Here is a 23,315-nt window from a genome sequence, read left to right on the forward strand (position 1 = left end):
CCCATATAGTAATTCATCCCCCATATAGTAATTCATCCCCCATATAGTAATTCACCCCCCCTATAGTAATTCATCCCCCCTATAGTAATTCATCCCCCCTATAGTAATTCATCCCCCATATAGTAATTCATCCCCCCTATAGTAATTCATCCCCCCTATAGTAATTCATCCCCCATATAGTAATTCATTCCCCATATAGTAATTCATCCCTTATATAGTAATTCATCCCCCATAGTAATTCATCCCCCCTATAGTAATTCATTCCCCATATTGTGTCAATTCACTTACCTTTGCTCCGCGCGTTCCTCTCGCCGTGTTCCCGCGCCGTTCCGGTGTAGCATGAAAATCTGTCTCCTATGAGGATCTGTCCCCCTCAACGTATCTGCGCATGTGCCAGTTTCAGGCATTAGCAGCCGATCGGCGATCTCCGGCACATGCGCAGATACGTCGAGGGGGACAGATCCTCATAGGAGACAGATTTTCATGCTGCACCGGTCTTCAGGGCGGACTGTGAGAGGAGCCTATCTCCGAGGGCCGGATTAAAAGGTCCGCCGGGCCGTATATGGCCCGCGGGCCGTAGTTTGCCCATTGCTGCACTAGCCTGTCACACATGTTGATTTCCAGTTAAGTATATACTGAGAAATAAAAAATGGGACGACCATCGGGTGGTAGGAGTTGGGTCTATGGTATAAATTAGATTTCCAGTTAAGATCTAAACTAGCCTTAATAATCCCCTAATGCCCCCCTCCCCCAAATCACCTATACTACCTACCCTGTTCAGTCATGTAATCCCCTGTGACTGCCAGCAGCAGCTGCAGGGGAGAGGAGAGAGAGCCAGACAACGGCGGTGAAAGGCAGGCACAATGACGTCACCCATAGGCTCCCATGGTGCAGCCATTGTCAGCGGTCCCTTCTTTCCTCTGCAGCCTCCGCTGGCTGACCAGGGAGGCAGATCACATGACTGGACAAGAGTGGACTGAAACTAGGTAAGTATATACAGTACATCATTTATATAAACAGGCTGGTTAGTACAGATGTGGGGGGGCGGGGGAGTATTTTTAAGCCTAGTTAGTCTTTAGCTGGAATTCTTCTTGAACCACTTCAAGTCCAGACAATTTCACCCGCTTCCAGTCCATGCCAATTTTCAACTTTCAGTGCTATCACACTTTGAATGACAATTGCGCGGTCATGCAACACTGTACCCATATGAATTTTTTAGCATTTTTTTGAGACAGATAAAAATCGGGACCTCACACAGAGGGCCCATACAGCGATCTGTGCTACGCTGTGTCCTCTGGGCACAGCGGGCACCAATCACAGTACAGCGTACTCCCAGGGAGAGCGCACAGGCAATGGATGCGGGGGGATGTTTAGAAACGTCCACCCGCATCGGCAGCACTCCTGCCCGGCCGTTTGTCTACATGAGCCACACGGGAAGTGGTTAAAGCTTACATAAACATTGAATGTACATCTACTGTAGTTTAATTACCAAATTAGAGTGTCAGTTCCTATATTCGTATTTTCACTGGTTCACTACAGGTTCAACTTTTCACACTGCCTCGCTGCACTTTGGCCAAATGGCAGCTAACCAGAGGTTTTCATGCCAGTTAGCTGCACTTTCCCATAGACTTCTATTATGTCCTACAGTTTTGGTGTGCTTTAGCCAAAGCATAGAGGGGCAGTATGAAGCTTCCCTAAAGCTAAAAAAAAACATATTAAGTAGGTTTTAATTAAAGCTTAATTATGGATCAGTACAAACAGTTCACCAAGAATCTTTGTTTATATATCTGGGCCTTTTACCTCTTGCCCCATGGATAACTCAATCCTTGCTCCACAAAAAAAGAAAGCAAGAAAGAAGAAATCCAATGAATGAAAGGGGTGGCCCAGAGGCAGTCAGTCTGGGGTGAAAGGTTGTAAACCCTTACATCAGTGAAGTGACTGGGTATTAAATTGTTCCTCAGGCACCAATCTTTCTGATAACAGTGATCCAAGCGGTGGATTCGCCGCTGCATCATTTTTACAAGCGGCGGGAGGGGTCATCTGCTTTCCAGTGGTTCCCAGCCTTACCTGTATAATCGGTGAACCCGAGAACCGATCCGGCACTGGCTGGTCACAGAAGTGATCAGAGAAAAGATGGCTGCCTATGGCCTAGGACAGGGGTAGGCAACCTGCGGCTCTCCAGCTGTTGCAGGACTACAAGTTCCATCATGCCTCTGCAAGTTATAGCTGTAACTGTCAGTTTTGTAATGTTGCAATGCCTCATGGGAAATGTTCCACAACAGCTAGAGAGCCGCAGGTTGCCTACCCCTGGTCTAGGAGGACCAGAGCAACATCATGACTTCACTTCCAGTTCTGGCTGAATGTAAATTCTTACCTGTGCTCCTGCCCCATGGATAGTCCAGACCCTTGCTCCACCAGCTTGGACAAATTGTTAATCTCGCCTTTCAGTGAGTTGATGGTTTCTTTGGCTTTTTGCTCCTTCTCATAAGCTGTGTCCACCATCTTCCATGCCTTTTCTATTTCCTGTGACCAAAAACATAACAAAAGGATAGAATTGTGGTCAAATCGTTCATAAGATATCTAAATGCCTTGATGGGTGGATGTTGGTCTGGAGAAGAGAGGAAAGGAAAGGAGAGGAAAGGAAAAGACCATAGGCAGTCAGACTGGGGAATAAGGGTTTTAAACCCTTACATATACCCATTAAAGGGACTAGCCTCAAGTGATACAAAGGAATAAAGCAAATCCTCCTACATAAGCTGTACCTGTTTATCTGCAGCCCTCTCTCCTCCACAGCCTTCTACAACACACATATCAAAGCCTTTTTCTAGTTCCAGAAGGCAGGGGGCAGGGATCTGGCATTGCACTACACAGAAAAGGCAGGATTGCTGAGTGTAATCTGAGACCTTAGTGGAGGGAAGGAACCCCCCCTCCCTTAAATACTCTCATAGGGAACATGGACAGCTGAGACTGTCAATCACCTAATGTGTGCTGGACAGGGGGTGACCATTCTCCCAAGATTGTCTGGTGTGGCTTATGCAGAGAGGAGTGACCCATGCAGATAGCACAGCAAGGAGAAAACAAAGAGAAATGATACTCAATGCTTATGATTGAGGCAGTTACACACCATACAGAGTTATGCTTTCTTCTTTTGGTCATTTCAGAGGTTTACAACCACTTTTGTATATCTGCAGTATGAAATCTAAGGCACTGCTGGCTCTGACTGTTATAGTTACCAGATTTAGAATTTAGCCCATTTACTGTTCTCCTTGCTGGAGAGGAAGCTGTAACTGACGATCTGCAGTGCAAGGATCTCCCTGCTTCTACTTATTTCATTCTAACAGTCTGTGCTTCCTCCACCTCTCCTGATACTTCTTGTTTCTCCACCAGGATGGGGGGATCCCTAAAAGGATGATGCCCTCCATACAGAGACACAGTGTAGAAAAAAGCATGGTAAGTCAGTCCTGGGCAAAAAAATCAGCTGCAGAGAGACCGCAGGCAACACTACTGAATCCCTACATATGCACATTTTTGGGAACAGCTTCCATAGTTATGAAATAGCCGGTCAGGGCATCTATCATTCTAAGAGCATATTTATAAATGTTCTTGGGTATAAAGCATATGTGTTTGCATTGCCCATGATCATGCTGTTATCAGGCAGTACAGATCACTGGAAAAATCAAAAGAGTCAGAGTGGCTCTGTGCCTTGATATTGCTGTGAACCAATTTTTAAAGCTGTATTGCCAGACAAGGGATGATGAGATGATGGGGGTGAGGGGGTTGGGGGTGATTGACAATGGGGGGGGGGGGCACTCTGCTTCAAAAAAGATCTGAGAAGGCCTTCCCTTTACCTATTTGGCAATGTGAATGAGCCTTAAAATGACCAGAGAATCTGTGAAAAATATAGGTACCCATCAGCAACTATCTACCACCCTGCTAGCTAATCCCATTCCTCATTTACATGTGTTCTTTCAAAGTCACTCTGAAGACCATTCCTGATTGTAATCTGTCTAGTGATTACCTCGTCATTTTCCTCCCTGTAGCACCACACAGTATTATGTCTGCAATTACCACTCCCGGAGTCGAACGCGACGTAGAACAATGAGATCCCCCCATTAAAATGATGATTTCGTAGTATTAGTATTCTGTGACATAAAATTAGGGAACACGGTGTCATCTGAATCAGAGCTCATTTCTGGAAATAAAGCTGACTATTCATGTACTGAAGACTTCATTAGAGAAAAAGGGAGATTAGCATCTGAATCACCTGAGGAGGAGACTTATCGGATCTTTTACACTGACGGTAATGCAGAAAATTGTGGACAGGGAAAAATACAATGTTATTAAAGTGAAAGTTCTCTGCAATGAGAAGGGTATTATACTCACCTCTCAGGTGGCCCGGGTCTCCTACCTTCCCTCTGTTCTAGCACTGCAAGACTTCTCAACATTGACACTTCCAGAAGTGTCCCCGACATGCGTCATGGTTCCTTTCTCCAACTCTCAGGGCACTGTGGAGGTGTTGGAGGGTGGAAACACAGCGCTGTCCATTGGTGCTTACTACTTCCTCACATTGCTACTACTGATGGCAACATTCAACCACAGGGTGTCAGGAACACACCCCATGTGGGTGCATCATCATGCTGCCTTGGGCTCACAGTACTGCTGTATGATCACATCTGAGCACCATTTAGTACAGCAGCAAGAACTGCCCGCAGTTTTTTTTCAAAATTTTAACCCAGCCTTTCTCAACCTTTTTACCCTAGATCGTGGGGGCCACATCAGCATTATGGCTGCCCTCAAAGGTCCAGATTATTATTATTATACAGTATTTATATAGAGCCAATAGTTTGCTCAGCGCTGTACATTATAGTGCGAGACAGTACAGTAACAATACAATGCGATACGCGAGGGGTTCGAGGGCCCTGCTCCTTGGAGCTTACAATCTAGGATGGAGGGTAGAGTGGTACAGGAGGAAATAGCTGTGGGGGATGGAGTGGTGGGAAAAGCGGAGGAATCAGCAATTAGGTGAGGGTGGGGTAGGCTTCTCTGAAGAGATGTGTTTTCAGGGTGCGCCTAAAGGTGAGGAGGGTAGGTGACAGTCTGATGGATTGGGGTAGCGAGTTCCAGAGGATGGGGGAAGTCCTGGAGAAGTCCTGCAGTCGGGCGTGAGAGGAGGAGACCAGGGAGCTAGAAAGTAGGATGTCTTGTGAGGAGCGAAGAGTACGGGTTGGGTGGTATTTGGGTATCAGGTCGGGGAGGTAATTTGGGGCAGCGTTATGAATGGCTTTGTATGTCAGTGTTAGTAGTTTGAATTTAATGCGTTGGGCAATCAGAAGCCAGTGGAGGGAATGACAGAGGGGGGTGGCAGATGCGGAGCGGTTGGTGAGGTGGATGAGTCTGGCCGCTGAGTTCAGAATGGACTGAAGCGGGGATAGTCTGTGATGAGGTAAGCGGGTGAGGAGGGAGTGACAGTAGTCCAGAATGTATTTACGCTCACAGGCGTGCATTTGTGCACATTTATGCGTGTAAATTATGCTTGTATACTCCCCTCTGAATGCAGTTTTGCTGCGTTTTTTATGCTTCAAAATGATGCTCTTAGGCTAACATAGAACTGCATTTAGAGGCATAAAAAAGTGGATTTAATGATTTACAGGCGCCTAAAGGTGAGGAGGGTAGGTGACAGTCTGATGGATTGGGGTAGCGAGTTCCAGAGGATGGGGGAAGCCCTGGAGAAATCCTGGAGACGGGCATGGGAGGAGGAGACCAGGGAACTGGAGAGTAGGAGGTCTTGTGAGGAGCGGAGAGTGCGTTTTGGGTGGTAGATGGATATCAGTTCGGTGATGTAGTTTGGGGAAGTGTTATGAACAGCTTTGTACGTCAATGTTAATATTTTGAATTTTATGCGTTGGGCAATTGGAAGCCAGTGGAGGGATTGGCAGAGGGGGGTGGCGGATACGGAGCGGTTGGTGAGGTGGATGAGTGTGACCGCAGAATTCAGGATAGACTGAAGCGGGGATAGCCTGTGTTGGGGTAGGCCAGCGAGGAGGGAGTTGCAGTAGTCAAGTCGAGAGATGAGATATGATAAGGGAGTGGATGAGTTGCTTTGTGGTTTCTGGAGTGTATCTGGCAGATGTATCTATAAGACTAAAACAAACACAACCTTCGCCACAAGAACTATGTGAAAAATCTGAAAGTGAATGCTGCTGTGCCTTGATAAGAATCAAAAAGATTGATAAAAATCAAAAAATCTGTGAAACAATAAAACAGCGCAAAACATGAAATTAATCAAAAGTAATTATACACAAATCATAATAAATTCTGTGGTTATAAAATGAATGTTGAAACCCACCAAAATGAAAAGAAAATATAAAATTTGTGTCCAAATACAAAAATGATGAAACCAAAAACAAACAAAGTCCCCTTCAAACATGCAAATAGTGCTCCAAAAACATTTTAGGATACGTGTAATACAGAGAAAAGACTCCACGGATCCACACCTTCCTGTGAATAATGATGTATTCCGCACTCACCAGAGATAAGAATAAAATGCACTTTATGGATACAATATTATCCTCCAATTCCCAGGGGAAATTTCCTCTCCATAGCCTTCTCCATATACAAGAGCTGCCTTACATCCAACTTCAAAGGGGATTTCCCCTCAAAACTACCAATCAGATAAAATCAGATTTATCTGATTGGTAGTTATATTATTGTCCCCCATTTATAGGGATGGATGGATGGATGGGTCCATTATCCTTTTAGGGGAATAAATAACACTATAGGGTATATTTAATGTTGTTTATTGAGTTGTTTTTATAAAAAAAGTTTTATCTGTTCAAAACTCTTTATAAAATGCACTTTAAAGGCATAAAGGGACATGATTAAAAAAAATTTCGTAAATGCCAATTAATGAAAACCAATTAATCCATTCCGGAGGTCAGAAAAAAGTCAAAAAAAGTCTTATCTGTTCAAAACTCTTTATAAAGTGCACTTTAAAGGCATAAATACTGTACAGGGACATGATTAAAAAAAAATTTCTAAATGCACTGAAAACCAATTACCGTATTTTTCGCTCCGTAAGACGCACCTGACCATAAGACTCACCTAGGTTTTAGAGGCAGAAAACAGGAAAAAAAATATTCTAAACCAATGGACTGCGAACACAGTACAGGGGATGACCAGAGACTGCAGACACAGTACAGGAGATGACCAGAGACTGCGGACACAGTACAGGAGATGACCAGAGACTGCGGACACAGTACAGGAGATGACCAGAGACTGCGGACACAGTACAGGAGATGACCAGAGACTGCGGACACAGTACAGGAGATGACCAGAGACTGCGGACACAGTACAGGAGATGACCAGAGACTGCGGACACAGTACAGGAGATGACCAGAGACTGCGGACACAGTACAGGAGATGACCAGAGACTGCAGACACAGTACAGGAGATGACCAGAGACTGCGGACACAGTACAGGAGATGACCAGAGACTGCGAACACAGTACAGGAGATGACCAGAGACTGCGGACACAGTACAGGAGATGACCAGAGACTGCGGACACAGTACAGGAGATGACCATAGACTGTGGACACAGTACAGGAGATGACCAGAGACTGCGGACACAGTACAGAAGATGACCAGAGACTGCGGACACAGTACAGGAGATGAACAGAGACTGCGGACACAGTACAGGAGATGACCAGAGACTGCGGACACAGTACACGGGATGACCAGAGACTGCGGACACAGTACAGGGGATGACCAGAGACTGCGGACAGTACAGGAGATGACCAGAGACTGCGGACATAGTACAGGAGATGACCAGAGACTGCAGACATAGTACAAGAGATGAACAGAGACTGCGGACACAGTACAGGAGATGACCAGAGACTGCAGACATAGTACAGGAGGTGACCAGAGACTGCGGACAGTACAAGAGATGAACAGAGACTGCGGACACAGTACAGGAGGTGACCAGAGACTGCGACAGCACAGGAGATGACCAGAGACTGCGGACAGTACAAGAGATGAACAGAGACTGCGGACACAGTACAGGAGATGACCAGAGACTGCGGACAGTACAAGAGATGAACAGAGACTGCGGACAGTACAGGAGATGACCAGAGACTGCGGACAGTACAGGAGATGACCAGAGACTGCGGACACAGTACAGGAGATGGCCAGAGACTGCGGACAGTGCAGGGGATGACCAGAGACTGTGGACAGTGCAGGGGATGACCAGAGACTGCGGATACAGTGCAGGGGATGACCAGAGACTGCGGACAGTACAGGAGATGACCAGAGACTGCGGACAGTACAGGAGATGACCAGAGACTGCGGACAGTACAGGAGATGACCAGAGACTGCGGACAGTACAGGAGATGACTGCTGACCTTTGGGGAGGGGGGGGGTACCTGAATTTGACAGGTACCCGCTCTTACTTCCGCGGAGTTGTTCTTTGGTTAGTGTCAGCTCTGCAGCGGGACCTTACCTGTTCCTCTATCCAGCGCCGCGCTGTCTTCCCGGCTTCTGTAGTGTGGGCGTTTGGCATGACAGCCGGGTGCCCAGTGCGCATGAGCGAGAAGCGCTGCACTTTGTGATTGGTCCGGCAGCTTCTGGGACCTGTCATGTGTCCCAGGTGCCACCTTACCATTCACAAAGCGCACCGCTTCCCGCACATGCGCACTGGGCACCCGGCTGTCAAGCCAAACGCCCACACTACAGAAGCCGGGAAGACAGCACGGCGCTGGATAGAGGAACAGGTAAGGTCCCGCTGCAGAGCTGAGCGGCCAGCCCTGTATTCTGACATGGCGGTGGAAATACCGGACCGGCTGCTCCATATTCGCTCCATAAGACGCACTGACACTTTCCCCCCTTTTTTGGTGGGAAAAAGTGCGTATTATGGAGCAAAAAATACGGTAATCCCTTCCGGAGGTCAGAAAAAAGTAAAAAAAAGTCTTATCTGTTCAAAACTCTTTATAAAGTGCACTTTAAAGGCATAAATACTGTACAGGGACATGATTAAAAAACATTTGTAAATGCATTGAAAAACAATTAATCCGTTCTTGTGGCAAAAAAAATGTGTAAACCAAAGCATTATTTTCAATGGATTTTCGTTCGTAAACCGAAAATTACGTTAACTGAGGCGTTCATAAACCGAGGTACGCCTGTATTTACTAAACATGCATAGTGCAAAATCTGGTGCAGCTTCCAGGTTTTATTGTCAAAGCTTAATTAAACAAACTGAAGTTAGCTGATTGGCTATCATGCACTGCTACACCAGATTCTGAGGGCTCCAGTTTTAGTCCTGGTTCACACCAATGCGTTTTTTAGAGCATTTTGCAGAAACGCACTACAGTCCATTTAACATGGTTTCCTATGGGACACGTTCACATCTATGCATTTTTCAGCTGCTGCATTTTTGGAAAGGGTTGGGTACGTTTTTTGTTTTTACGCAGTTTGTTTTTGATTCAATAGACCTCAATGGACAAGTGGCTGAAACGCATGTAGTGAGTTTTTGATGAGTTTTGAGTTTTGTTGTCTTTTTTTTTTTTTCTTTGCAAATAAGAAAGTATTGATATTGATGCCCCTTTGATGCAACTTTGAGGTGACTTTGATGCAACTTTTTTTGCTTATGTAGCGCGACTTTGATGTGACTTTACACTCTCTGGCACTAAAGCAGCATTGAAGTAGCAACAAAGTCACACCCAAGTTACCACCATGCAAAGTAGCATCAAAGTCACACCCAAATCACCACCATGCAAACTAGCATCAAAGTCACACTCAAGTCACCATAGCAAAGTAGCATCAAAGTCACACCCAAGTCACCACCATGCAAAGTAGCATCAAAGTCACACCCAAGTCACCACCATGCAAAGTAGCATCAAAGTCACACCCAAGTCACCACCATGCAAAGTAGCATCAAAGTCACACCCAAGTCACCACCATGCACAGAAGCATCAAAGTCACACCCAAGTCACCACCATGCAAGGTAGCATCAAAGTCACACCCAAGTCACCACCATGCAACATAGCAACAAAGTCACACCCAAGTCACCACCATGCAAAGTAGCATCAAAGTCACACCCAAGTCACCACCATGCAAAGTAGCATCAAAGTCACACCCAAGTCACCACCATGCAAAGTAGCATCAAAGCAACACCCAAGTCACCACCATGGAAAGTAGCATCAAAGTCACACCTAAGTCACCACCTAGCAAAGTAGCATCAAAGTCACACCCAAGTCACCACCATGCAAAGTAGCATCAAAGTCACACCCAAGTCACCACCATGCAACGTAGCATCAAAGCAACACCCAAGTCACCACCATGCAAAGTAGCATCAAAGTCACACCCAAGTCACCACCATGCAACGTAGCATCAAAGTTACACCCAAGTCACCACCATGCAACGAAGCATCAAAGTCACACCCAAGTCACCACCATGCAAAGTAGCATCAAAGTCACACCCAAGTCACCACCATGCAACGTAGCATCAAAGTCACACCCAAGTCACCACCATGCAACGTAGCATCAAAGTCACACCCAAGTCACCACCATGCAAAGTAGCATCAAAGTCACACCCAAGTCACCACCATGCAACGTAGCATCAAAGTCACACTCAAGTCACCATAGCAAAGTAGCATCAAAGTCACACTCAAGTCACCACCATGCAACGTAGCATCAAAGTCACACCGAAGTCACCACCATGCAAAGTAGCATCAAAGTCACACCCAAGTCACCACCATGCAAAGTAGCATCAAAGTCACACCCAAGTCACCACCATGCAAAGTAGCATCAAAGTCACACCAAAGTCACCACCATGCAAAGTAGCATCAAAGTCACACCCAAGTCACCACCATGCAAAGTAGCATCAAAGTCACACCCAAGTCACCACCATGCAAAGTAGCATCAAAGTCACACCCAAGTCACCACCATGCAACATAGCATCAAAGTCACACCCAAGTCACCACGTAGCAAAGTAGCATCAAAGTCACACCCAAGTCACCACCATGCAAAGTAGCATCAAAGTCACACCCAAGTCACCACCATGCACATACTGTAGCATCAAAGTCACACCCAAGTCACTATAGCAAAGTAGCATCAAAGTCACACCCAAGTCACCACCATGCAAAGTAGCATCAAAGCAACACCCAAGTCGCCACCTAGCAAAGTAGCATCAAAGTCACACCCAAGTCACCACCATGCAAAGTAGCATCAAAGTCACACCCAAGTCACTATAGCAAAGTAGCATCAAAGTCACACCCAAGTCACCACCATGCAAAGTAGCATCAAAGCAACACCCAAGTCGCCACCTAGCAAAGTAGCATCAAAGTCACACCCAAGTCACCACCATGCAACGTAGCATCAAAGTCACACCCAAGTCACCACCATGCAAAGTAGCATCAAAGTCACACCCAAGTCGGAGATCGGAGAGGTTGGTGGACGTGGCAGCAGAGGAGTTTTTGGAGTGGATATAAGGAGGAATAGACCCCTGGAGGTGAGAAGGAGGAAAATCCATCCATCCATTCATCCTCAGATTACCATAGGATATTATACAGCGGAGAGACACCAGGTGGAGGATTGGCAGGTTACAGCGTGGAACCATCCAAAGCAATTGAGGATCAACAGTATATACATCTATCCTTTTAGGATAAACAGCTAAACACCACCATGCAATGTAGCATTAAAGTCACACCCAAGTTGCAGCCATCCAAAGTTGCATCAAAGTCATAACCAATTCACATCAAAGTCACACCTATCCAAAGTTGCATCCAAATCGCACCCATCCAACGTCACATCAAAGTGGCATCAAAGTCAATACTTTCCTTTTGGCAAAAAAAAAAAACGCATCAAAAGCGTGGCATGTTTAAGAAGACAAAACGCACCAAAAAATGCATCAATTGCAACATGCAGAGGTGTGAACCAAGTAAATCTCCTCCAGTGTGTTCACGGATACACACCAGCACCTGCACAGATGTCAAATTGGACTAGCCGCTGCATTCCAAATGACATGAATGAGACTGCCTGCATGCACATGCACGGAACACCTGTGCATCCCATGTGTGTGCTCATTGACACGCCCCATGTGAACAAGGCCTGGATCTACGTGTGGCTGTGTGTGACCAGCACGATGCATCTTACCTTCTTCAAAGATGCGATGGTAGTCTGGTCCTCTTGAGAAATCTTGAGTGCTGTGGCCACTTTGGTGGAATTGGCTACGATCTCAGCGTTCAGCTCCCGACATTTGCCCATCAGACGCTTTTCATTTTCATAGGATTTTTTCAATACCGCGTGCAGCTTTTCATACTCCACCCGAAACTTTTCCAGGCTTTTGTCACCAGTAAGTTCGCTGAGCACTTCCTGGAAATCTTTCTCCAGCACTTCAAATGCTTTTTCATCCGTCAGGCCTTTCTCCGCCTTTTCCTGTACGGGGAGAAATAAATCAGGATAACGTCTTATGTCTTACATTATACTTTTCTCCATTAAAAAAAAACAAAAATTGACCACCCCCCAACCACTCCGTCCTAAGATACAAAGGCAGTGGATGGGGGTGTAAAAGCCATGGCAGCTGCAGCATGAATTATCGCCCCCTATTGCGATTGGCAGGTACTATTTTATCTATTGTTCTGAGGAAGGGAGTTCGACTCCCGAAACGTGTTAGAACTTTTACCCGAGGACTTCTGCTGTCCACGACTGGCATCTTTGACTCCTTGTCTCCGTTTTTATGACCTATTTGGTTTGTGAGTATGCATTTGTGATTTTATAATAAATTTCTTATTATCGTGGTAATGCACGAGGAGAGTGCGCCCTGTTTCACTCTTTTTTGCTAGTTACAAAATTCCCCAATCTATCAAGGACGGCACCTCAGCGAGTGCTAGATTCCGTGTTCTCAGTGCAGCAAGAAGATTCAAGTGCTGGGTTTTGGTTTCTTTTGGCGGGCAATACTGCCTGCCGAACGCAACCCAATCCACGTGAATAGGGTTGCCATAGGGTCAGGCTACATACCTCCTGAAACAAAAGAGGGCAAACAAGGGCACAAAAAAGTGATAATGCAGTGATACCTTTATTAAAATTGTACAGATAAAAGCAAACGGTAAATATTGCACACACATCATCTACACGCCAAGTGCCTTGGGTCATAGATGACTGAGCCCTGTAAAGGGTATAACACATGAGTGTGGCCTCAGGTGGGAGATGACCTGTGTGTGTGGTTTTGTCCTTTCTGATTGCTCATTAAAACCACTGGATATTTCAACCTTCATTCCTTTCTGGCCTGATCCTTTGACTGTTTTATGTTGTTTGTTTTTGTGTTTTTTTCTCATTTTTACACTGTAATATAGGGCTTAGTCATAGGGATGACAAAGTTCTGTAAACGGTGAAATGCGTTAGTATTAGCCTTAGGTGGGAAGTGACCTGTGTGTGCCGTTTTGTCCTTTCTTCTTCCTCATTAAAACCACTTTTCAAATATCATTGGCGTGTGGCCCAGTCTTTTGACTGATTTATTTTTACATTACAACATGATTATTATTTTATACTTTTTTATTATATTATTATTATTCTGATTTTATATATATATATATATATATATATATATATATATATATATATATACATAAACTGCTAAAAAAAAAATGAAGGAACACTTTGAAAACACATCAGATCTCAATGGGGAAAAATCTCCTGCTGGATCTCTATACTGATTTGGACGGGGTAATGTGTTAGGAACGTAAAGATGCCCCATTGTTTGATGGAAATGAAAATGATCGACCTACAGAGGACTGAATTCAAAGACACCCCAAAAATCAAAGGGAAAAAAAAGGCGAGTCCATTTTGCTGAAATGTCATTGCAGCAACTCAGAATGGTCCTCAGTAGTTTGTATGGCCCCCACGTGCTTGTATGCATGCCTGACAACGTCAGGGGAGGCTCCTAATGATATGACGGATGGTGTCCTGGGGGATTTCCTCCCAGATCTGGACCAGGGCATCACTGAGCTCCTGGACAGTCTGAGGTGCAACCTGGTGGCGTCGGATGGACCAAAACATGATATCCCAGAGGTGTTCTATTGGATTTAGGTCAGGAGAGCGTGGGGACCATTCAATGGTATCAATTCCTTCATCCTCGAGGCACTGCCTGCATACTCTCCCCACATGAGACCAAGCATTGTCGTGCACCAGGAGGAACCCAGGACCCACTGCACCAGTAGGAACCCAGGACCCACTGCACCAGGAGGAACCCAGGACCCACTGCACCAGGAGGAACCCAGGACCCACTGCACCAGGAGGAACCCAGGACCCACTGCACCAGGAGGAACCCAGGACCCTCTGCACCAGGAGGAACCCAGGACCCACTGCACCAGCATGGAGTCTGACAATGGGTCCAAGAATTTCATCCCAATACCTAATGGCAGTCAGGGTGCCATTGTCTAGCCTGTAGAGGTCTATGTGTCCCTCCATGGATATGCCTCCCCAGACCATCACTGACCCACCAATAATAATAATAATAATAATGTTACAGTATGTTTCTAAAATCAAATGAATACAAAAAAATAATACATTATATTATTTCATGATATTAATATTTTTGTATATATCATTAGCATTTTCTTTATTTTACATTGTATGATGGTGATTATTATTACTATTTTTTACATTGTTATTTTTGTTTACATCATAGATTAGTATTTTATATTTTTTTCTACATTTTAGGAGTATTTTATTATAATTTCTTCATTATATTAATATTATACTCTCTCTACATATATACAGTATATAATGTTTTTACATTATTATTTTTGTGAACATATAAATTAGCATTTTTTTTACTGTATTATGATCATTTTATGATTTTTACAGGATATTAGTATTATACTTATACTATATCTCTCTCTATATATAATTTATTATTTTTTACATTATATTATAATGATCATGATGATGATTGTTATTATTATTATTTTTTACATGATATTTTTTTTAATATAAATTAGTATTTTTTCTTTTACATTTTATTATAATTATTTAATATGATTTTTCCATGATATTAGTTTTATTGTTATTAGTAATAATAATAATTGTAATAATAATCTTTATTATTATAGCTCTCTCTATTTTTTTTTTTTTACATTATATTACCATGATGATGATTGTCATTATTATTACTACTTTTTGTTTATAAGGTATTATTAATATTATTGTGTTTTGTGTACATAATACACAGGTAACCCCCCCCCCCCCTCAATAGACAAGGGTCTCCCCTGACTCCATGCTGGGACTTCAGCAGCTGGTGAAGTGTCCTCCGCCGAGCCTCACCTCCGCCATGCCGCTCTCTGTCCCCACCGACACCCCGAGAATCGCTGGACTCCGCCGGATGCCTCCCTTCTCTGTAAGCACTACTTCTCCGCTCCGCGTCTTCCCGTTGCCAGGAAACACAAGACACAGACACTTAGGCGCATGCCCGAAGCGCTCGCGAGTTTGCGACAGCCATGCTTAGTATTGGCAAAAGTGAGGGCAAACGTTGTATTGGGGTGAATGTGAGGAAGACGAGATGGTTTTCACACAGGTGTATTGCTGTATAGAGGAGGGAGATGGGGAAGGGAACTATCTGACTCCGGGATCACTGTACACAGCCAACCTACCACAATAGAGAGAATACCCTGCCCTCCATTGTATTATGTGGCCTGGTTTTAGTTTATGTTGTATGTATAGACAAAACATTTGATTAAGTTTCAGATAGAATAGGGAAGGGTTGGAACCAGGGGCGGACTGACAACTCATGGGGCCCCCGGGCAAAAGGGGATCATGGGGCCCCTGTGTCCTTGCCCACACTCAAAAAAGCCTATGAAAAAGGTACCAGGGGCATCTTGTGGGGCCCCCTACTGACCCCGGGCCCTCGGGCAGTGCCCAAGTTTCCAAATGGTCAGTCCGCCCCTGGTTGGAACCCTTGTTATATTTTGCTGTCTGTGTCCTGTTGGGTATATTTTATTTCACTTCCTGTCCAGGGGCGGACTGACCATTTGGAAACTCGGGCACTGCCCGAGGGCTCGGGGTCAGTAGGGGGCCCCATGAGATGCCCCTGGTACCTTTTTCATAGGCTTTTTTTGAGTTTGGGCAAGGGCACAGGGGCCCCATGATCCCCTATTGCCCGGGGGCCCCATGAGTTGTCAGTCCGCCCCTGTTCCTGTCCCAGAGACACAAGAAGTCTCCCAAAGTGTGGAAAAGCTAACACTTTGGAGTTCTAACCACTTGCTCTCTCAGTGACAGTGGTCACCAGGACAAATATATTGTTGAATTTCCCATATGGGGACACAGACCGCACAAAATACGTCACAACAGGTCTGACCCATTCTTTCTGAAGGCTAGGGTTCCTTCAGAGGTTGCATTAATAAGAGGTGGTCGAGCTGCAGTTTTACTGGACCCCCCCCCCCCCCCCCGACCACCTAACATAAGTCTACTAAACAGCCAAAGCGGGCTGTGCGCAAGGCGCAAGGCAAATTAACCGTGGCACATCGAGTTGACATGTTGCACCACCTGTCAACCTTTGCCACAGCCAACTGAATCAATAGGGCCGCACCACAACAGCAAGCTAAATGCATTGCTTGCAGATGCAACACACTAGTCTGAACGTAAAACCTAACAAAAAAAAAAGGCATTGAAGAGGCAGCAAGATTGTCTCTTAAAAGCCCAATAGCAGCTGCTTGGCTGCACTCTGAAAAAGCAGTTCAGCACAGATTTCTGTGAGCTAATGTGAACTTAGCCTAGGAGGTACATTCTTACCACCAACCCCAATGTAAAGAGCATTCTTACCCCTGACCACCAACCTGAAGTGGACCTTCCACCAATGGCCACCAATCTAAGGCAGACCTTTCATCAATGGAGACCAGTCTAAGGTGAACCTTCCGCTAATGGCCATCAATCTAAGGCAGACCTTTCATCAATGGAGACCAATCTAAGGTGAACCTTCCGCCAATGGCCACCAATCTAAGGCAGACCTTTCATCAATGGAGACCAGTCTAAGGTGAACCTTCCGCTAATGGCCATCAATCTAAGGCAGACCTTTTATCAATAGAGACCAGTCTAAAGTGAACCATCCGCCAATGGCCACCAATCTAAGGCAGATCTTTCATCAATGGAGACCAATCTAAAGTGAACCTTGCACCAAGAGCCACCAATCTAAGGCAGACCTTCCACCAATGGCGACCAATCTAAGGTGGACCTTCTGTCAATGATCACCGATCTAAGGTAGACCACCATCAATGTTCACCAATCTAAGGTGTGCCTTCCGTTTGTAGCACTACCTCCTCAAGGGTTGCTTAGTAATTTTTGGGTTCCCTGTCAATCTGAACCTCTTGTTGAAAGCTCAACCTCTGTTGACACCACCGTGCTCTTGTGACCAAAGTAAATCACAACTGTAAAATCATCAGTCTAAGAAGGACCTTCTCCCAGTTACCACCAATCTAAAGTGGACTTTCTCTCAACGACCACCAATCTAAGGTGGGCCTTCTACCAATGACCAGCAATTTAAAGTGAACCTTCTCCTAATAACCATCAATCTAAGGTGGACCTTATCCCAGTGACCATTTATCTAAGATGGATCCTCTCCTTTGAACATGAAATGGGGCACTGCATTAACCATCGTTGAAACCAGAGTTGTTTTTTTCATGAACATGAATGTTTTGTTTTTTTTCTGGAAGAAGAAGCCAGCAATTGAAGATGTTTACTCGTCAAGATGAAGACCTGAAGGAGGAGGATACGAGGCAATGGCAACCAATCTAAGGTGGACATTCCGTCAATGATCACCGATCTAAGGTAGACCTTTCATCAATCGCCACCAATCTAAGGTGTACCTTCCGTTTGTAGCACTACCTCCTCAAGGGTTGCTTAGTAATTTTTGGGTTCCCTGTCAATCTGAACCTCTTGTTGAAAGCCCAACCTCTGCTGACACCACCGTGCTCCCGTGACCAAAGTAAATCACAACTGTAAAATGGACTCACATACAGGTGAGTATAGACCAATATGAACTTTATATTGGAATTTAACGTAACTTGGTCAAAAAGAACAAAATGACATTGATATATGTAGCAAATATAATCACTCTTGGTAATTGTGAGCAAAAGTAACGACATTCACAATAAAGCAACAATAACTGTTTGGTCTGTTTTCAGAAATAATCCACTGCCTCCAATCTGGGAGGACTGCTGAATCCCCAGTGAGCAGAAAACAACTATCAAGAAACAGGTAAGCTCACTGTGGGTCCTCAGAACCAGAAGACAAGGATTAGATGTGCAGGAAAGAGAATTCTCAGTTGAAATTGAGCACTGTCTCTTTAAGAACACTACAGTGTCTTCTGCACGCTCGTTGGGGCCCAGTTGGTATGAAGTAGAGTTGAGGTGCGTATTATAGTGCCTTAAAATGGTGACACAAAGATTGTGAAGGAACAAGGGAGACTTAACACTTTTCCATTAGGTGGTAGAGAATTAAGGCGGGGTCCCCTTTAAAGCACCAACCAATGGGCAGGCTTAAAGTAATGGATAGCAACATTTGGCATAAATGTCTATAGGCAAAGACAGCTTCCTCTGTACATTAAAAGCCAAAAATAAACAGTAATGGGAGTCCCACTTTGTTGAAGAAGAGAAACTTGTTGTTTCAGTTGGCACTGCTATATCCTGGCCTGCAACTGTATATCCTGCGGTCAGCTTGTACAATAAACTGTAATGTAGATGTATCTCAATGATGGCGGCTGTGAGAACTAGGCCGCAAACTGAGGCAACTATATGTAATGTTCACAACTATGTGCAGGTATATAACTGAAGTGGCAAACTGTCAGTATTCACTTGGTGAGTGGGCCTCTCTCACCCGATCAAAGTAATCTAGCAGATCATAGCAGTTTGTCTTTCTCTGCAACAGGGTCAGTCCATCGACACTCCAGCTCAGATTTGGCATCCCATCTGGTCTCCTGTTGTCAGATTGGCCTGCTGAGCAGCGTGGCAGACCAGGTGGTCAGTAGGCTTTTTCTGCTCTTCCTCTCTCTCCAACCCTGGCTCCACGGCCTACTTCAGCCATCAGCGCACCTCATTCTCCTTCAGTCTCTCCTCGCACTCTCCTGCCCAATCTCCTGGGCTTTAATATCTATATGCCCCCGCCCACACGCTACCTCTCTTGGGAAATGTAGTCTCTGACTGCCCTTCTCACCAGCGGAGTCCTACTATACAGCATACAAGTTCCAGAGGGCTGTTTTGTCCATGTGAGTGACCCTGAATGGCAGGCCACCACCATATAATGTCTATTTTAATGTATTGTAAGTAATACCATTTCAATGGGTTACACGTCAATGGCCAATCTAAGGTGGACCTTCCATCAATGGCCACTAATCTACGGTGGACCTTCTGTCAATGGCCAATAATCTAAGATGGACCTTCCACCAATGCCCATTAATCTAAGGTGGACCTTCCATCAGTGGCCACTAAACTAAGGTGACACTTCCGTCAATGGCCACAAATCTAAGGTGGACCTTCCATCAATGGCCACCAATCCAAGGTGGACCTTCTGTCAATGGCCATCAATCTAAGGTGGACATTCTGCCAATGGCCACCAATCTAAGATGGACCTTCCGCAATGTCCACTAACCTAAGATGGACCTTTGATCAATGGCCAATAATCTAAGGTGGACCTTCCACCAATGGCCACCAATCTAAGATGGACCTTCCGCAATGGCCATTAACCTAAGATGGACCTTTGATCAATGGCCAATAATCTAAGGTGGACCTTCCACCAATGGCCACCAATCTAAGGTGCACCTTCTGTCAATAGTCACCCATCTAAGGTGGACCTTCCGTCAATAGCCATTCATCTAAGGTGGACCTTCTCAGAGTGACAACCAATCTACAGTGAACAGTCTCCCAGTGATCATCAATCTAAGGTGGAACCTCTGCCAATCACCACCTATCAAAAAAAATCATAAATTAAAAAAATTATTTTGCTTTTAGCTTTATAAAGTGCAGTTATCCTTTAGGGATGAAGCAATTGCATAATTGTACACTAGATGGCAGCACATCACTATATATATTGTATTATACAGTAGGTATCACAATATTTTAATTTTGTGTTCTTAGTCATTGACTGATTGATTGACTGATTGATTGATTGATTGATTGATTGACTGATTGATTGACATCTACAATATCCTGGCATCCTCCATGAATGTGATGTGTTGGGGTTGATTTAGTCTAGTAAATAAGGATTAACACATGCAAAATGTTTATTAAAAAACGTTTTCCATGCACACTGTTTGATATTGACACTCACATCCTCTAGTATGTAAATTTAGCAATTTTTTTTCCTGACTGTAATTATTTTGAATTCATAAATCATTTTAAAACTGATCATTATAAGCACCCCTGCCAGTGGTAAATTATTTGTCTCATCTCTGTATTTGCTACATCTGCAAGAGAGCTTGTTGATAAACAACAGATTTACTAGCAGGATCACCAGGTGAAAATAAAGGGAAACGTGCTTAAAAAAAGAAAACGAAGGCAGCTATCACATCTACGAATTGGTAAGCTGCAATATGATAAATATTAGCTTTTGAGTTTAGCACTGCTTTAGAGCCCATTCACACTTATGAAACTTTGGGGTCCAAAGTTGCTTGATAAGATGCACCCCATGTTTCCCAGTGGGTACCATTCATATCTGTGCAACTTCAAGGCTCAGTGACTTTAAGGTAGTTCCTGCACTACTTCGGTGCAACTTTTATGTGACTTGAGTGCCATAGACTTCAATGTAAACCCTCCAGAGTTGCATGGAAGTCGCACCTGAATGTTATACATGCGACATGCGTGCGACTTTGTACCGCACAATCATCCTTAGTCAAAGCCAAAGTCTTACTCACCCAAAGTCGCATCAAAGTTGTGCCAAAGTCACATCAAAGTCGCAATGAGAATTGCATGATTTTGAAGTTGCATGAGTGTGAATGGAGCCTAAGAGAACAGCTGTTGAGGGACATGAGCATATTGCTTGTTAGGCCTCATGCACACAGGCGTGTGAATTTATGCTCCAAATATGCCAGATTGTTCCTGCCAGAACTTGGCAGAAAAAAAAGCCTCTAATGTTGCATATGTACGTGTATTTATACATGTATGCACATACAGTATGTCGTTACATTTAAATGCACTCTACTGGCCAGAATATTCATTTATTCTAGTTATTAGAATGTATTATTATTGTTATTATTATTATTATACAGTATTTATATAGCGCCAAAAGGTTTGCTCAGCGCTGTACAATATAGTGGGGGACAGTACATGAGACAATACAGTAACAAAACAATACATGAGGGGATCGAGGGCCCTACTCTTTGGAGCTTACAATCTAGGAGGGAGGGGATAGTGGTACAGGAGGAAGTGGCTGTGGGGGATGGAGTGGTAGGAGGAGTGGAGGAGATCAGCTGTTAGGTGAGGGTGGAGTAGGCTTCCCTGATGAGATGGGTTTTCAGGGTGCGCCTAAAGGTGAGGAGGGTAGGTGACAGTCTGATGGATTGGGGTAGTGAGTTCCAGAGGATGGGGGAAGTCCTGGAGAAGTCCTGCAGTCGGGCGTGGGAGGACCAGGGACCAGGGAGCTAGAAAGTAGGAGGTCTTGTGAGGAGCAAAGAGTACGGGTTGGGTGGTATTTGGGTATCAGGTCGGTGAGGTAGTTTGGGGCAGCGTTATGAATGGCTTTGTATGTCAGTGTTAGTAGTTTGAATTTAATGCGTTGGGCGATCGGGAGCCAGTGGAGGGATTGGCAGGGGGGGTGGGAGATGCGGAGCGGTTGGTGAGGTGGATGAGTTTGGCCACTGAGTTCAGGATGGACTGAAGCGAGGATAGTCTGTGATGAGGTAAGCCGGTGAGGAGAGAGTTGCAGTAGTCCAGAATGTATTTACTCTCACAGGCGTGCATTTGTGCATTTGTCCCCTCTGAATGCAGCTTTGCTGCGTTTTTTATGCTTCGAAATGCTGCTCTTAGGCTAACATAGAACTGCATTTAGAGGCATAAAAAAGTGGATTTAATGATTTACAGGCGTACCTCAGTTTGCAAATTTAATTTGTTCTGCGGGACTTTTCATATTGCGAAAAATTTGTAAACCAAAATACCAATGATGGAGCACTATTTCTTCCACTGACACCAATGATGGGGCACTATTCCTCCCATTGATACCAATGATGGGGTGCTATTCCTCCCACTGACACCAATGATGGGGCACTATTCCTCCCACTGACACCAATGATGGGGCACTATTCCTCCCACTGACACCAATGATGGGGCACTATTCCCCCCACTGACACCAATGATGGGGCACTATTCCTCCCACTGACACCAATGATGGGGCACTATTCCTCCCACTGACACCAATGATGGGGCACTATTCCTCCCACTAATACCAATGACGGGGCACTATTCCTCCCACTGACACCAATGATGGGGCACTATTCCTCCCACTGACACCAATGATGGGGCACTATTCCTCCCACTGACACCAATGATGGGGCACTATTCCTCCCACTGATACCAATGATGGGACACTATTCCTCCCACTGACACCAATGATGGGGCACTATTCCTCCCACTGATACCAATGATGGGGCACTATTCCTCCCACTGACACCAATGATGGGGCACTATTCCTTCCACTGACACCAATGATGGGGCATATTCCTCCCACTGATACCAATGATGGGGCACTATTCCTCCCACTGACACCAATGATGGGGCACTATTCCTCCCACTGACACCAATGATGGGGCACTATTCCTCCAACTAGCACTTCCGCCTGGCAGTACTAGGGTTGTTGGTTCGAATCCCAACCACGGCACCACCTGCCTGGAGTTTGCATGTTCTCCCTGTGCCTGCGTGGGTTTCCTCTGGGTACTCCGGTTTCCTCCCACACTCCAAAGACATGCTGGTAGGTTAATTGGCTCCTGTCTAAATTGTCTCTAGTATGTGTATGAATGTGAGTTAGGGACCTTAGATTGTACGCCCCTTGAGGGTTAGGGACTGATGTGAATGTATAATATATATGTAAAGCGCTGCGTAAATTGACGTCGCTATATAAGTACCTGAAATAAATAAACTAATACCAATGATGGGGCTCTATTCCTCCCACTGACACCAATGGTGGGGCACTATTCCTCCCACTGACACCAATGGTGTGGCACTATTCCTCCCACTGACACCAATGATGGGGCACTATTCCTCCCACTGACACCAATGATGGGGCACTATTCCTCCCACTGACACCAATGATGGGGCACTATTCCTCCCACTGATACCAATGATGGGGCAC

General features: G+C 45.0%; 1 protein-coding gene across 1 annotated transcript in view; it reads right to left on the reverse strand.

Annotated features, from left to right (window-relative positions):
* The window catches only part of CFAP58 (cilia and flagella associated protein 58), a 123,424-nt gene extending 108,013 nt beyond the window's left edge, over window positions 1-15,411 (reverse strand). The window contains exons 1-3 of the mRNA XM_089680826.1: window positions 15,312-15,411; window positions 12,144-12,425; window positions 2,375-2,523 (exon numbers count right to left, since the gene is read on the reverse strand). Of these exons, the coding sequence (XP_089536952.1) occupies window positions 2,375-2,523; window positions 12,144-12,425; window positions 15,312-15,320 (440 nt within the window). The 5' untranslated portion in view covers window positions 15,321-15,411. The remainder of the gene's footprint in view (window positions 1-2,374; window positions 2,524-12,143; window positions 12,426-15,311) is intronic.
* Window positions 15,412-23,315: the final 7,904 nt, after the last annotated feature.

This window comes from Staurois parvus, unplaced genomic scaffold, assembly GCF_062004578.1.
Source record: "Staurois parvus isolate SC_StPar_1 unplaced genomic scaffold, SC_StPar_1.0 ptg000250l, whole genome shotgun sequence".
In the NCBI taxonomy this organism is placed as follows: domain Eukaryota; kingdom Metazoa; phylum Chordata; class Amphibia; order Anura; family Ranidae; genus Staurois; species Staurois parvus.